We start from the raw sequence: 13317 nt of genomic DNA, 5'->3' as shown, positions 1-13317 counted from the left end.
GCCAACTGGATTCAACAGAACTTCGGAATAGAAACTAAGATAATTGTGATCTTAAAATATGATATTGTACGATATTGTAGGGTGAAGTCAGATAGTGTGAGACAATAGCTAAAATGCTAAAATGAGACAAATAAAGTTTTACATTTTGGGCTCTTTAAATATTAGCCAATAACAGCCAATAACTGAACGTGAGCAAAGCAAAAAGTAAAGAAAAATTGTTGTTCCAACAATTGCAAGATAAGCTGTGGCAGATTTTCTCTTTTTGGTAATAATAGTACTGCAGCTATAACAACAAGGGTAAAACAGTAATAAGGGTATAAGGGTATACTGTAAGTCCGGGTAAAGCACAAATAAGTAATGTGAGTCTGTCACACCACAGAATAAATGTCTTGTTGAGCAAGCGTTTTATCAAGAATGTCTCAGTTTTTACCAAAGCCAAAATGTGTCCTAACCTCAGACAGCAAACCCGAACTAAAAATCTCCTGCTCTGCATTGACCTGGTGGATCACTGTCATGATCCACCAGTTTCCAAAGCGGCTTTGCCGAGTGCTGACTATAAACTGTGTATAAATGATGGACGATGCCCCACTTGCCCCCGCTATGCTTAAGTGAGGCTTGAATATCTGGGATACGTCCACTGCCATCTTCTGCTGGTGACGCCATTCAGGGCCAGAGTCTGCACAATAGCAATACCATGGTGGGGGATTTCCTGACAAAACACCTTTCCAACCAATTGCGATCAGCCCCATTAAATGCAAGTGCATGGATTGGCTCTCACAGCTGTCAATCATGGCAGAAAGTCCCCTTTTGTAGAATTGAATAACTAATTAAAACCAAACTTATTATAACACTTGAACAATCATCAGGGTGATGAGAACTACCTTCAGTGACAGAAATCATCTTTGGGAAAAATGTATTTGGCATGTACTTTGAGTTTTTAGTTTGGCCTATGTCCCATGGAGGGGCAGGCTTTGTGACTTATACTGCAGTCAGACACCAGGGGGCGATCGAGATAGAAAAGGTACACTTTGGAGGAACTGCCATGTTGTCCATCTTTACACACAGTGTAATGTGAATGAACCAGAGTAATGTTTACAAATATTTACAATTATAAGTGCAAAAAATACCACATAACATTTGACATGTTAAATACAAGGTGCAACTTCTTAGTGTCAATAGAAACGATTTATGCCTTAAAAATGATTTTAGATCAAACAAGTCACACTAGAAGGACGATTGGCTGCTTACCTATCAATGATTGCAGGAATACAAAAGGAATACAAATCAATGCATTGATACAATGGCTGTATTGTTACACCCTTGTAGAAAAAATGGAAGTGATCTTACTTATAAGCCAGTATTTGATTAAATACTAAAAATTAATACATCGATATTCAATATTAAAATGACTAATAAATCTACCTTCTACTATCTGTTGCGTGTGGGGCCACATCTGCCAAATATATTTTGAAAGTAAAGCTGAGGGCCGCTTATAATTGGTCCGCAGGCTGTAATTGGCCCCTGGGCCAGACTTTGAAAATGCCTGCTTTAATTAAAACACCCATTCACTCGATCAAATACGATTATTTAGGCGACAGAAACACCTGACTGGACCTTTTGACACCCTATCCCCCTCTAGATGGAGCACATTCCGTTCAGCATCTCTGGATCCTGCTTGTCAAGGTGGAAGACGACGGATGTGTGGACTACTCACAAAATAAATCACTTGTCGAAGAGGATTTTGTCACATTATTTTTAAGCCACACGCTGTTGGAGTTTGTTTTGTGTAGTTAATGTGATGATTAAAGAACGTTTGAATAATTTGTGTTTGCTTTGTCCTCTCAAATCTTTTGGTTTTCCGCGTGACATAATCTTTTATTTTGTGACAGAATGAACATCCGGTTTCACTGTGTCTCGCTCGTGCTCGCTTGATGCACGAGCTCTTTGTATGACTGCTCCGCGAGGCACTCAGGCACCGAGCACACGCGCGGCAGCAGCAGCGGCAGCGACTGAGGAGCATTAAGACACAGAGTCCCGACCAGGGACACCCGGGGTCCAACACCGTCCCCTGCCCGAACCGCGCACCGCCGCTGGACACCCACAACGACAAAAAGGAGGGAAAACGACGCTTTTCTAAGTGCACCGTTACCGTTTGTTTCAACGTCAGGTACTGAAGAAGTGGGTTTACTGGGAAGTTTGCTACTCACAGCGGCAATTACAGGAGCATGAAAGCCGGCGTGGAGAAGAGAGCATCAGTCTAAACTTCACTGACTCCATAAGCTTGGTGTAGGCTTTTTTTCAGACCACTTATCTATTGGAAACCTGCGTTTATTTTCAACTTGTTTTATCGGACTTTTATGTTTTTGTTCGCTCAGGGACTCCAAAAAAACCTTCCAACTTTATAAAAAACAACAATCAGCTTGTCTCAGACATTCAAGCAGACGAGAGAAGAAAAGAAAGTCGAAGGGAGAAGTGGATGTATTTTCAGCCATGGATGTAACAGTTTACCCGCCTCCTCCTCAGCCTCTGGCCGCGTCAGAACACACCAGGCTGGGGCAACTCTCCTACCCTGACCCGGCCTTTGGGACCAACAAGGTAGGCAAGGAAACAAGCACACTTCTGTTTCCCATTGTCTGGACATGAAAGACACCATTGTTGTGTCCTGTTTTGATTACCTTAGCTGTCTTCTCTCCGTGTGCATACATCCGTCTTACCCAATTAAGTGGTAAATTAAGTGGTAATTAATTGCTTTATTAGGCTCCAGTTATTAACGCAGCCATTGAAGGTGCTGATTTCTTTTGGTCGCATCCATCCACTCACTGGATGATACACTGGCTGCAATTTGACTCCCAGTTTGTTGTTTGTTGATGTATTGACACATTTAATTAAAAGGGCACCACTGTTAATCGAAAGGTAATTAAGTTTAAATATGCACAAGAACACCAGAAGACTTATGGATGGAATGAAATACATAGCAAGTAATAGTGAAAGGGACATTCATTGTTATTTTTTGGTATGCTTGAAATAGTTATTATTCACTGGAGTTCTAAGCAGTGCCTCTGTCTGTACACTGAAGTTAATTGGTGTCTGGGAAGCTCTGTTGTCTCTCTCCCTCCAGAGCAAGGTCAAAGGTCAGGGTCAGAGTCACAGCAGAAACCTGGGGCTCCTACGGATCCAGTGTCTTTCTTTAAGATACCTCTTAGGCAGAATGGGCAAATCCTCTGTCTTAAAATCATGTATCTATCCATTTATCTGTGTCTATATCTGTCTATCTGTGTCCAAACTGATGTTTTTTCAGAGTGCGGGTACCTTAAGACGCACACACACAAGAGGCAGTCGGACCATGCTCATTTGACAGTGATGAATTGCTTAATTATTTAACTAGGTGCAACTGATGAGTGCAGCTATTAGAGTAAATGACAGATTATTAACTACTCTTCAATCATAGCACAATACAATGGAGCACATTCATGTTGCAGATTGGTTGGAAAATGCAACAAAAAACATTTGTCCTGATTATTTAATATGGACAAATGTATCTCTATTGTAAGGGCAAAATAATGTTGAAATGTCCTTTTTAAATCCCTTAACTAACTGCTTTTAGGGCTGTACGATATTGTGTTTTTTGTTTTTATAAAAAGATCTCACTTGGCTGATAACCCATACAGATATTAATATATCTGCTAATTTTAGTGATCAAGTCTCTTCTGTAGTGGAATTAACATCATATTATGTATACTCTTATCATGATGACCCACCAGCAGATACAGACATAAAATACAATGCTTTATTATGTATGTAATAATTATTCATTGTGCAAAATTTGTGAGATTGGCAGAAATCACCATATTGGCTGACATTTGATCACAAAAAGGTATGGATGCACGATAATAGTGTGATCATTGGTGTGGGCAGATATTGACCTAAAAAAAAAGATTGGAATCTGTCAACATGCTGATTTCTGCTGATATCACAAACCTTTTTTTGGACAAAGTGAGCATATACAAAACAACAACCCTAAGTTGAAGTATTTTTCATATATTGCACAGTGAATGAATATGACATACACTGAAAAGCATTGTATTTCATGTTTCCATCTGCTGGTGGGCCATAACGACAAGAGTATGCATACAATTATATTAATTCCACTACAGAAGAGACTCAAATTAAGTGTGTGGGGCCGGCCGGCGGGGGGGGGGCGGGGGGCGGGGGGGCGATATCTCGATATTGGTATCGGCCAAATTATTTGTTATATATCAGCATTTTTGGATATTGACATGAAATCCAATATTGTGCATCCCTATAAAAAGGACTGAAGTGAGATGAATTGACTGAAAACTTTATCTTATTAGATAAAACAGATGTTGACAAAGATTGCCTTTGGGGACTAATTAGCAGTTGAAAATGTTAATAAATCATAATATTTGTTATACTCATATCGCAACACTTAAAATAGCAATGATATTATATAGTTACTCAAGTATTGTGATAATATTGTATGAAGTGGCCTCTGCTAATTTTTGCTTTGCTGACTGAATGCTTGTATGTTGTCATGTACATCATTTTAGTACTGTTGGACCAAATTACAGCTCATTGTTACTAATGTTTAATGATGGCTCAAGGGTTATAAACACTTTCAGTACTTGGGCGACCACTCTGCTCTCTTTCGCTGGCAGCTTTATATTATAATCTATCTCTGTTACGGACTTGGCCGATTGAGTGATGTTAGAATATACACTGTCATTGCCTTGTGGCTGGTGTACAACTTAATGATTGATCGGATTATTCACAGGCTGCTTGTCTGATCCTGCCCTGCCTGCTCGCATTTATTAACTGCTCCTGCGCAGCATCACTGACGGGCTGCCTTTTCTCTGTTTAACCCCTCAGCAACAACAGTTGTGGTTGCAAAAACTTTGCTCTAAGCAGAAACGCTGGGTTCAAACTCTCTGACAGCGAGCACCTGCCCAAGGGCCACCACACTACTGTACAGACTGTGGTTCCATATTAACCCCTCAAAAACATGGAAAGAAGGCAATGAGCAACTTAACAAAAAAAATGAAAAAACAAACAAGAGAATGACATGAAAAAAAGTGATAGCAGTTAAAATCTTAACTTAAATATAAAGCTGAAATGATTATAAAAAATAGTTTTCCGGACCTTTTTGTCCCAGTTTTATGATAATTTTCTTATAATTCTCTCTCAGTAGTGTTTTTTTAAATTGGGTTTTTTCATTGTGTTTTTTTGAGTGGGCTGTTAAACTACTTGCGCACTACTTGTGCAGCAATCACCATATATCTCCTTGAGTGGTCTTTGCAGTCTTAGCTCCCAAAAAGTAGAGACACTACCTACAGCTTGTTAACCCTTCAAAACCTGGATTGACATCACTTTTTGTGCTGCATTCAGATGTCTCTTACCAGTATTTAAACTTTTAAACTCTGAATATATTGGTTTGATTTAATTAAAAAAGAGAATAAAAGTGAATGAGTAGCTTTGCAAGAAATGCCCCCTAAATTGCAAGAAATTCATAGATGTAGATTTTTTTTTTAAACTGGATTTCTAATTGTTCTAATTATATATTATATATCTTTTATAACTTCACCATTGTTTTTTGTTACTCCTTTGGGGGGTTTTGGCTGATTTTCAGGTAATTTTCTTTTCTTTCTCTCTTTTTTTTAAACTAATTTCTTGCTGATTTCAGGGTCAAGTTGCTAATTCCCTTCTGGCCATGTGTTTAAAAGAAATCAAGCCAATTTGCCAGTGACTCAAAGGATTATTAAAAACTAAAATTGTGATGACAGATTGCATCCAGATTGCTCCACAAAGATGTTGGAAAACAAAAAAAAAATATTTAGGAAAACATTTTTGCTTCTCTAGCTGTGATATGTAATTGTCAATGTCATTCTAAAGATATAATTTGATTGATGGCTGATGGAGAAGAAATGTTGATTTCTTGTTAGTGAATGGTAAAAAAAACCAAAACAACATCATTGTGACAATTATTATACAGTAGCAGAATTGGGACACAGCATCTGATTCCTTGCTAGTTTTATAGCTGACTGTGACCTCTGACCTCAATAAGTGCTGATTGGGCTTAAATGGATTATCACATTAATGTCTTCATGAGCTACTTATTGTGTTTTATTTAACCCTCTCTGTTGTGTGTTGCATTTAATGACTGCACTCACTGCTGTTTGCCAACCTGCAGCTTTTCAGCTCAGAATCTCACATAATGTGTAAAAGTGCTCTGCACACAGAATCAGCCAGTGTTGCATTGTGTTGCTGTCAGTGAACATATTTGTTTCAGAAAGAGGGAGGGAGAGATAGAAGATAGAGGCTGGGGATGGAGAGAGAGAGAGAGAGAGAGCTGTTTGGTGTGGTTGGGGGTAGGGACTGGAGAGAGAGAGAGAAGAGGGTTGTTGGGGGTAGGGATGTTGCAGATGAGAGAGAGAGGGAGAAAGAGAGAGCGAGAGAGAAGTGGGGGTGGGGCCACTAAGGTTTGTACTATATTTCTCTCTCTGTGTCTTTTGATTCACGGCTGTGTCGGCCTGATAGAAGAGATCATATTACTGTGTGAGGGAACAGAGGGAGAGAGCGGGTATGTAAAAAGGGAGAGAGAGAGAGAGAGAGAGAGAGAGAGGCACAGCAGAGGATAGAGGGAGAGAGACAGGAAGTAGGAGAGGAAAGAAGGAAGCAGAGAAGAAACAAAATGAGAGAAAAAAACAAAGAGGAACAGAGCAGAGAGAGGTTGAGTGAGTAAGAACGCAGAGAGGCAGGGTGTTTGTGCTAGAGGAAGAGGAGAGGTGGGTCCTACAGATGTGTGAATGTAAAGATGTACCAATGGTAGTCTACATTTTCCATTTCAATTAAATGGAGACATTTTAAAGTGCAATTACCTCACAACAAAGTGTGCCCATAATTAGGAACTATGATAAGTAGACCGTACATTAGATACACATTAGTTTCTTGGATGCTTTTGATTATTCCATAGCCATGCTCTTCCTCCACATACTCAAAAATACATTTTGTTGCATCACAATTCCTTGTACCTCAGGTTTCCTGTATTTCACTGCATCTGAAGGAGCCTTGGAGAAAGGGTACTCAGTATTCATTTTTCATCTGTAGTTTTATGTAAATGTCAGTCTGTTTGTTGTCTCAGTAGGTGGGTTTCCATTACAGATTTGCGCAAAACTTAAGCGATATTTAGGAAATGTCGATAAAATACAATTGCGAGATGACTGTGTTTCCATTGTGCAATGTTCTGCAACTTCTCTGGTGATAACATTTCAGGAAGCATGGTGATGGGTGTTCAAAACATTAGCAGCTTTATTTCTATTGCAGCCACCGCACTAGCCGTCATTATTTCTAATCCAAGGCCACATAGACGTGTTATGTGACCGATAATGGAAAGACAAGCCCCTTATACAAGTACATTTGAGTGGCCTCATATGAGGGATTTCTGGGAGGTGATAGTCCACGATTTCACAGAGGAATTGTGGATTCCAAACTTCCAGGTGATCCGCTCAACTTTTGAAGAGTTATGCGATGCAATTACACCTCTTGTAGCGACTATTTGACTCTTTAATTGTATATCATGTGACCGATACAAGCTAAAAAAAATTTGTTTCCATTGCAGTTTTGCGAAATATGGCTTCTATGAATCGCCTGAAATACCGCCTCATGCGAGCAAAAAAACTTTTTGGAAATAATTGGGAGATTTTTCGAAATTAACATGTTTCCATTAAGCGTATTTTATTTTCGCAATATCAATTTGCGCAGTTTTAGAGTTGATGGAAACCGGCCTCATGATAAGGAGTGGATACATTAGATAAACATTACTTTCTTGGAAGCTTCTGATTATTCCGTTGCCATGCTCTTCCTTCACATACTCAAAATATATATCGTTGCATTGCTATAATAGGGAATACTTCTGGTTTGTAGTATTTCGCTGAATCTGAAGGAGCCTTGGAGAAAGGGAGATAAGATTTGTGGGATGACTGGTTGTCTGGTAAAAGTGATGCTGATCAAAAGCATCATAACAACCATTATAACCACAAATAACTTGGTTGTCTGAGAAAAACAAAAGAAAAAAATTGGTCTTCCTTTTTTCAGAAAGACATTGGCTTCAGTGAATGCTGACAGGCCAATACTGATCATAGCTGACTACTCGGTGCATACCTAGTCATTTTCCTCAGTAACGGCCCTTGTACAGTCTTGCCGCTGTTGACTGTCATTTTATGTTTTGTTGCCTTTGCAAACCCCCAATAATCGAGGATTGATTGCTTACTGTGGTTGTAGTTTTGGTGTGGCTAGTCTGTGTGGATGGAGTCAGTGGCTGACTTGCGTGTTCAGTCAAATTGTGAGTTTTTAGAACGGATGTGAGATTTGTGGTATTTTCATCTTTTGTCTCGACTTAAGTCCTGCACAGCTAACAAATCACTTTGTTCCCATTCTCTTGCTCTCCTTTATCATTTGGTTTATAACCAAACTATTATAAAGAGTTGCCAAATAGGTGCATAACTCTTTTTGCAAGCAAAGTAGGACTGCTTAGGTAATTCTGTTCAGAGAGGGGATGTATCCTAGCATGTTGTTACTTTTTTTTTGATACTTTGAGTTGCAACGATGCGGTTAAGCATAGAGAGCAAGATAAAAGTCAAAAAGACTGATTATAGTCCAAAATTCAAAAAAAGTGTTTCATGATATTTACTTTTATCGTGTTGGACGATAACCTCAACATATCACCAAAGCCTATTGTCGAGGTATACCAGTCCAACTGAACACGAAAGCATGTGAGTGTAACCTCAGACAGGGTCTGTCTGGAAAAAAATGAAGTTTAGTCATAGTCTGAAGATGGTGGTAAACGTGGTGGCAATTATGTCAGGAGACCACATGTGTTGAATAAAATGACTGTGTAAATTATCACTGTTTTTCTATTGAAGCAGTCGGTTGTTAAACACACACACACACACACACATATATATATATATATATATATATGTATATGAATCTTTCTGTTTTGGCCCAGATGCTTCGGTCAGTGATGGTTTAACATGTATGAAATCTTTAAATGTTCCACGTTATTAAAGGATGTGATAGGTATCAACTCTTCATTGACATCAGATGGATTGTAGGCAAAGTGACAGATTACATACGCACAGTTCAGTCACACGGAGGGCTGGTTGGATGACAGTGCCCATAAAGAGTATCCAATAAATGTAAAAAGGAGCATTTCAATAAATTACCTAAGTATTTGTGGTGGAGGAGTTTAAATAGATAACTACTGAATTAAAGCTTGTGAAAGAGAAAGCAAGAAGAGAGATGGGATGAATCAGTGTTAGAGGAATGAAAGAGAGAGAGAGGGGGAGAGAGAGGGCCTAATGTAAACATGATGATTGTGAAAGCTGGGTGAGGTATTTCTAAAGCAAATAGAGAGGAAGAGAGAACAGGGAGGAACAAAGTAAGCCCTGGTAAAGAACAGGAGAACATAGATGTAAGGAGAGCAGCAAAAAGTTATCAGGATGAGATTTTGAAGAATGAAAGCAAGAAAAGACGAGGACCTGCTCTGTATATATTCAGCTCCTTACAAGTTAAAATAACACGATTATTTGTTTCAGACAGTTGTACACTAATAAGAACATAGTTATGGATATGATAGACCATCTCTGCCAGTACATACAAGGGTATCGGCATTGGTTTTTCAGGGCCAATACTGATATTGATTATTAGTAGTTAATGAGATCGATAGCTGATATTTTGAACTGATATGCATTAACAATAAAAATGAAAATCTTTCTGTCAATATTTAAAGTTTGGAATATAACAAAAAACACAAAAATTTGCTTGAATGCCTTTGACAGCAACTATTTTTTGTATAAAGTATAAAGTGAAAATTTAAATTAAAAAATGACATGGTTTGACAAAGTAAAAGTTCCTCCAATGCTGACACTTTCTTTGCACTTTTTAATTAATTCATTTTATCAGAGATCATTAAAATAAAACGCTTATAATTGGCAAGATGCCAAATATCAGTCCCGATAATCATCCAGGCCGACAATTTGTCGACCCTCAGTAGAGCCCCCTAAATCCTACACACCGGACCCTCAGGTGTTGACCACTCAAAACTACAGTAGAGGGGTTACTTCAGGTCAAAATGACAGTCACACAGTCCTGGTAGTACCACACGGCTGTTACCTGAAATCATGAATTGTATAACTGTAAAGTGAGTTGGGCATTGCCACTGTGACGTTATCTATTGCTTTGTAGACTGCTGTCTTGAAGCCTTCGGTAGTCTATGGCATTTGGCATTTTGGCTGTCTTTTTTTGGAGCCAGTAGTGACCATGTTTGGATGAGAAGCTGCAGTTTGGGAGGACGCTCATTGCAGACTGCTGTTAAAGTAACTTGTCAATCACAAGGTAGTCAACCCCCTAAAAGATACTCTGCTCTATAGTATATTTAATGTTATATTTTACTCTTTATGAGACCATAATTAACAAAATGAACATATTGCTGTATTGAAGATGAAATTAGGGCTGCAGCTATCGAATATTTTAGTAATCGAGTATTCTACTGAAAATTCCATCGATTAATCGAGTAATCGGATAAAACATATTTTTGTTTAGTTAAAGAGCAATTATAAATATACATGAGACAATAAGACATTTCACCTAACAATGAACCATTGGTTTCCTTTTTTAACTACCCAGTTAGCTTTAATATGTTTTTATTTTCCACCCTCATCACTCTGCAGCGCTGTGTTTTTACAGATTAAATAAAGCCTGTATGAAAGGCACGTTAGCCACGCATCGACAGTAGTCATAATTAATAGAAACCTAGCCCTCCGCAGGGCTAACGTTATGTTAGCAAGGTACAGTAACGTTAATCTCATTAATTAGCGCTACGTTAACTTAATTTTGCCTTGTCTCCGGTGACGGTCCTCCGCTCTCGGAGTAAACAGGGGGCCTTCGGTGGAGATGCTGCAGCATTGAAGACGTACTGTTGTGGTGTGCAAGCGCTGTCTTACAGTGAATACACGCAGCAGTGTTCGCCTCGGTGTCCAGCTTGAAATGCTCCCACACTTTTGACATTTTCTGCCTTTTCTTTGTGCCTTTCTCTTCGCTTTCGTCGCCTTCTTCGTCGTTACCTCTTCATCCATGGTTAAAACCAAACATATCCGCCGCCTCTTTTTTATTCTTTTACGTGCGTGACGTCCGTGCGTTGTGCCGCATTAGAAGTAGTCCGGGCGAAATACCATGCTTTAAGCTGGCAAAATTAAACGATTCCTCGAGGCAGAGAAAATTCCTCGATCATTTTTTGTAATCGAGTTACTCGAATTATTCGAGGAATCATTTCAGCCCTAGATGAAATGAAAGACTTAACCCTTAGGACCTGATGTAATCTGTTTTAACTGTAACATATAATGTTTGAGCACATTTTGTCGCCAGAAAAAGTGTCGGCAAAAAATGTTACACATATCCAACAAATCGTTAGTGCAGTTAGCTTGTTTATGTTATTATGGAAACGCCACTGTCACATTTAACATCCCACTGACCCTGTTTAAACTTTAAAACTTTATATGGGCAAAAAAAAAAAAAGAATTGTAGAATCTTCATATTAAATAGCCAAACCTGATTTGACGTGCATGAGTCTGAGTCACAGCACTACTGAATTCCATTTAGCTGCTTCAGTTTCAGTCCTGCTATGTCCATGCTGACTCACACATCACATACTCTGCTCACTTTACATGTAACATTTATAAGAAGATGTTCCACTGAAGCTTTTGCCCTCTGCGCTGCTGCTCTGCAGCTTATTTGGAAACCCCCCTGAAACATTGCAGCTGCTAATAAAGCATTTTGTAAACCAAGCCTCCACTTGAGTCCACCTGTTGGCTCTGTTCTAAATCACCTCAGGTGACAATTTATTATCATCCCACTTGGGGCTTAGTGTTTACCTGCAGGGTACACACAGTGTTTATGTAATAATAAATCTGCTCCGCACTGTCAGCTGGCTGACTGAACATACTGTATGTTACTGGCATGTAGCCATGGCATTAACAGGATGATCCACTCGACAACAAACCCTCACGGCAACACTGCCATTTAAAAAAACAACAAAAAAACTGTCACTAAGGATTACAAAAATTAATTAGAATGGATTTGTCAGTGTATATAAAATGGCCTATCATGTATCTACAGTAGCGCACTCAGCTGGTCTGCTTGAATTTTTCTTGTGATATATGACCAGTATATTGGTAATTATCTTATTTTGTTTTATATTATTTTATCTTTTTGGCCTCTTCCCCAGTATCACATACTCCCATTGTCCCCTCCTACAGTTTTTTAACCAGCCACAGTGTCGGCATCTCATCTAATTATCTATCAGAACACAACCAGTCAATCTGTCTGTCCGTCTGTCCATGTTGGCTGTCATTCCCGCCACTGAACCCCTCGCCAGACCCCCCTCCCCTTCAGCTTGCTGATGATTGGGGGACTCTCAGCACTGTTGCTTGTGTTTCGTTGTGTCTGAACGCGTTTCAGTTGGTTGAATCACGGGGACGGAGCGATGAGGGACTCCTGGTTGGTGGAGGGCTGCCAGATGGAACAGATGGGCGGAGATCGAACGCTGCCAAAAGAGACTAATTATTAGGATTTCGTTTCCAAAACAAACATATTGCAATCAAATCACATACTGCAATCACTTCTGCATTGTTCTCTCTCTGTGTATGTGTTTGTGTGTACTGTATTAGTGACAATAACTTGGATCAATTAACTTGTGGTGGAAGAGATTGGATCAGTTCCTGAGGAATTATTCAGGAGTTGTTGCGGCCCATTTTCCTTTAGCACTCAGCTTTTGTTCATGATCATAAAGTGATAACTGATGGTGTAGTGCTAATTACTGTGGATAGAATAAAATAAATCAGTCACATTTGCTGTTTTGACCCAGTGTCCTTGTGTTATCATAAACTTAATTTAAACAAGGTTTATGATAATATGTAATTTATCTGCTACTTCACATTGCTTTTTCTGTGAGGCTTAAACTAGTGCAAGTCCAATTAGCAAACTCTTTACTGCTCAAACTTGGTGTAAATTGCTGGTCTTAATGAATGCCAACTGTTTATGCGGAGGTGCGCTTTTGTGATTTTTTTTCACCCCCAAATTGCTGTCTAATCCTCCCTGTTTTGCTCTGTTTGTGGGCAGGTTTCATTCACAAAAACATGTTATCTGAGTATATCAAAATTTGCACTGCAGGAAATTAAAGCCCTGGGTTTATATATGATTATGACATATTATACTAAAAAACGTTCTTCTTTTTTAAAATTTTTT

At 39.0% G+C, this 13317-nt stretch overlaps 1 protein-coding gene across 1 annotated transcript in view; it reads left to right on the top strand.

Annotated features, from left to right (window-relative positions):
* The first annotated feature begins 1982 nt into the window (after window positions 1-1982).
* tox (thymocyte selection-associated high mobility group box) overlaps window positions 1983-13317 on the top strand; it is a 60476-nt gene continuing 49141 nt past the window's right edge. Inside the window, exon 1 of the mRNA XM_042498475.1 lies at window positions 1983-2595. Coding sequence (XP_042354409.1) covers window positions 2491-2595 — 105 coding nt within the window. The 5' untranslated portion in view covers window positions 1983-2490. The remainder of the gene's footprint in view (window positions 2596-13317) is intronic.

This window comes from Plectropomus leopardus, chromosome 12 (genome assembly GCF_008729295.1).
Source record: "Plectropomus leopardus isolate mb chromosome 12, YSFRI_Pleo_2.0, whole genome shotgun sequence".
Classification (NCBI taxonomy): Eukaryota; Metazoa; Chordata; class Actinopteri; order Perciformes; family Serranidae; genus Plectropomus; species Plectropomus leopardus.
Note: the sequence above shows the minus strand (reverse complement) of the source record. Positions and strands in the feature narration are given on the sequence as shown.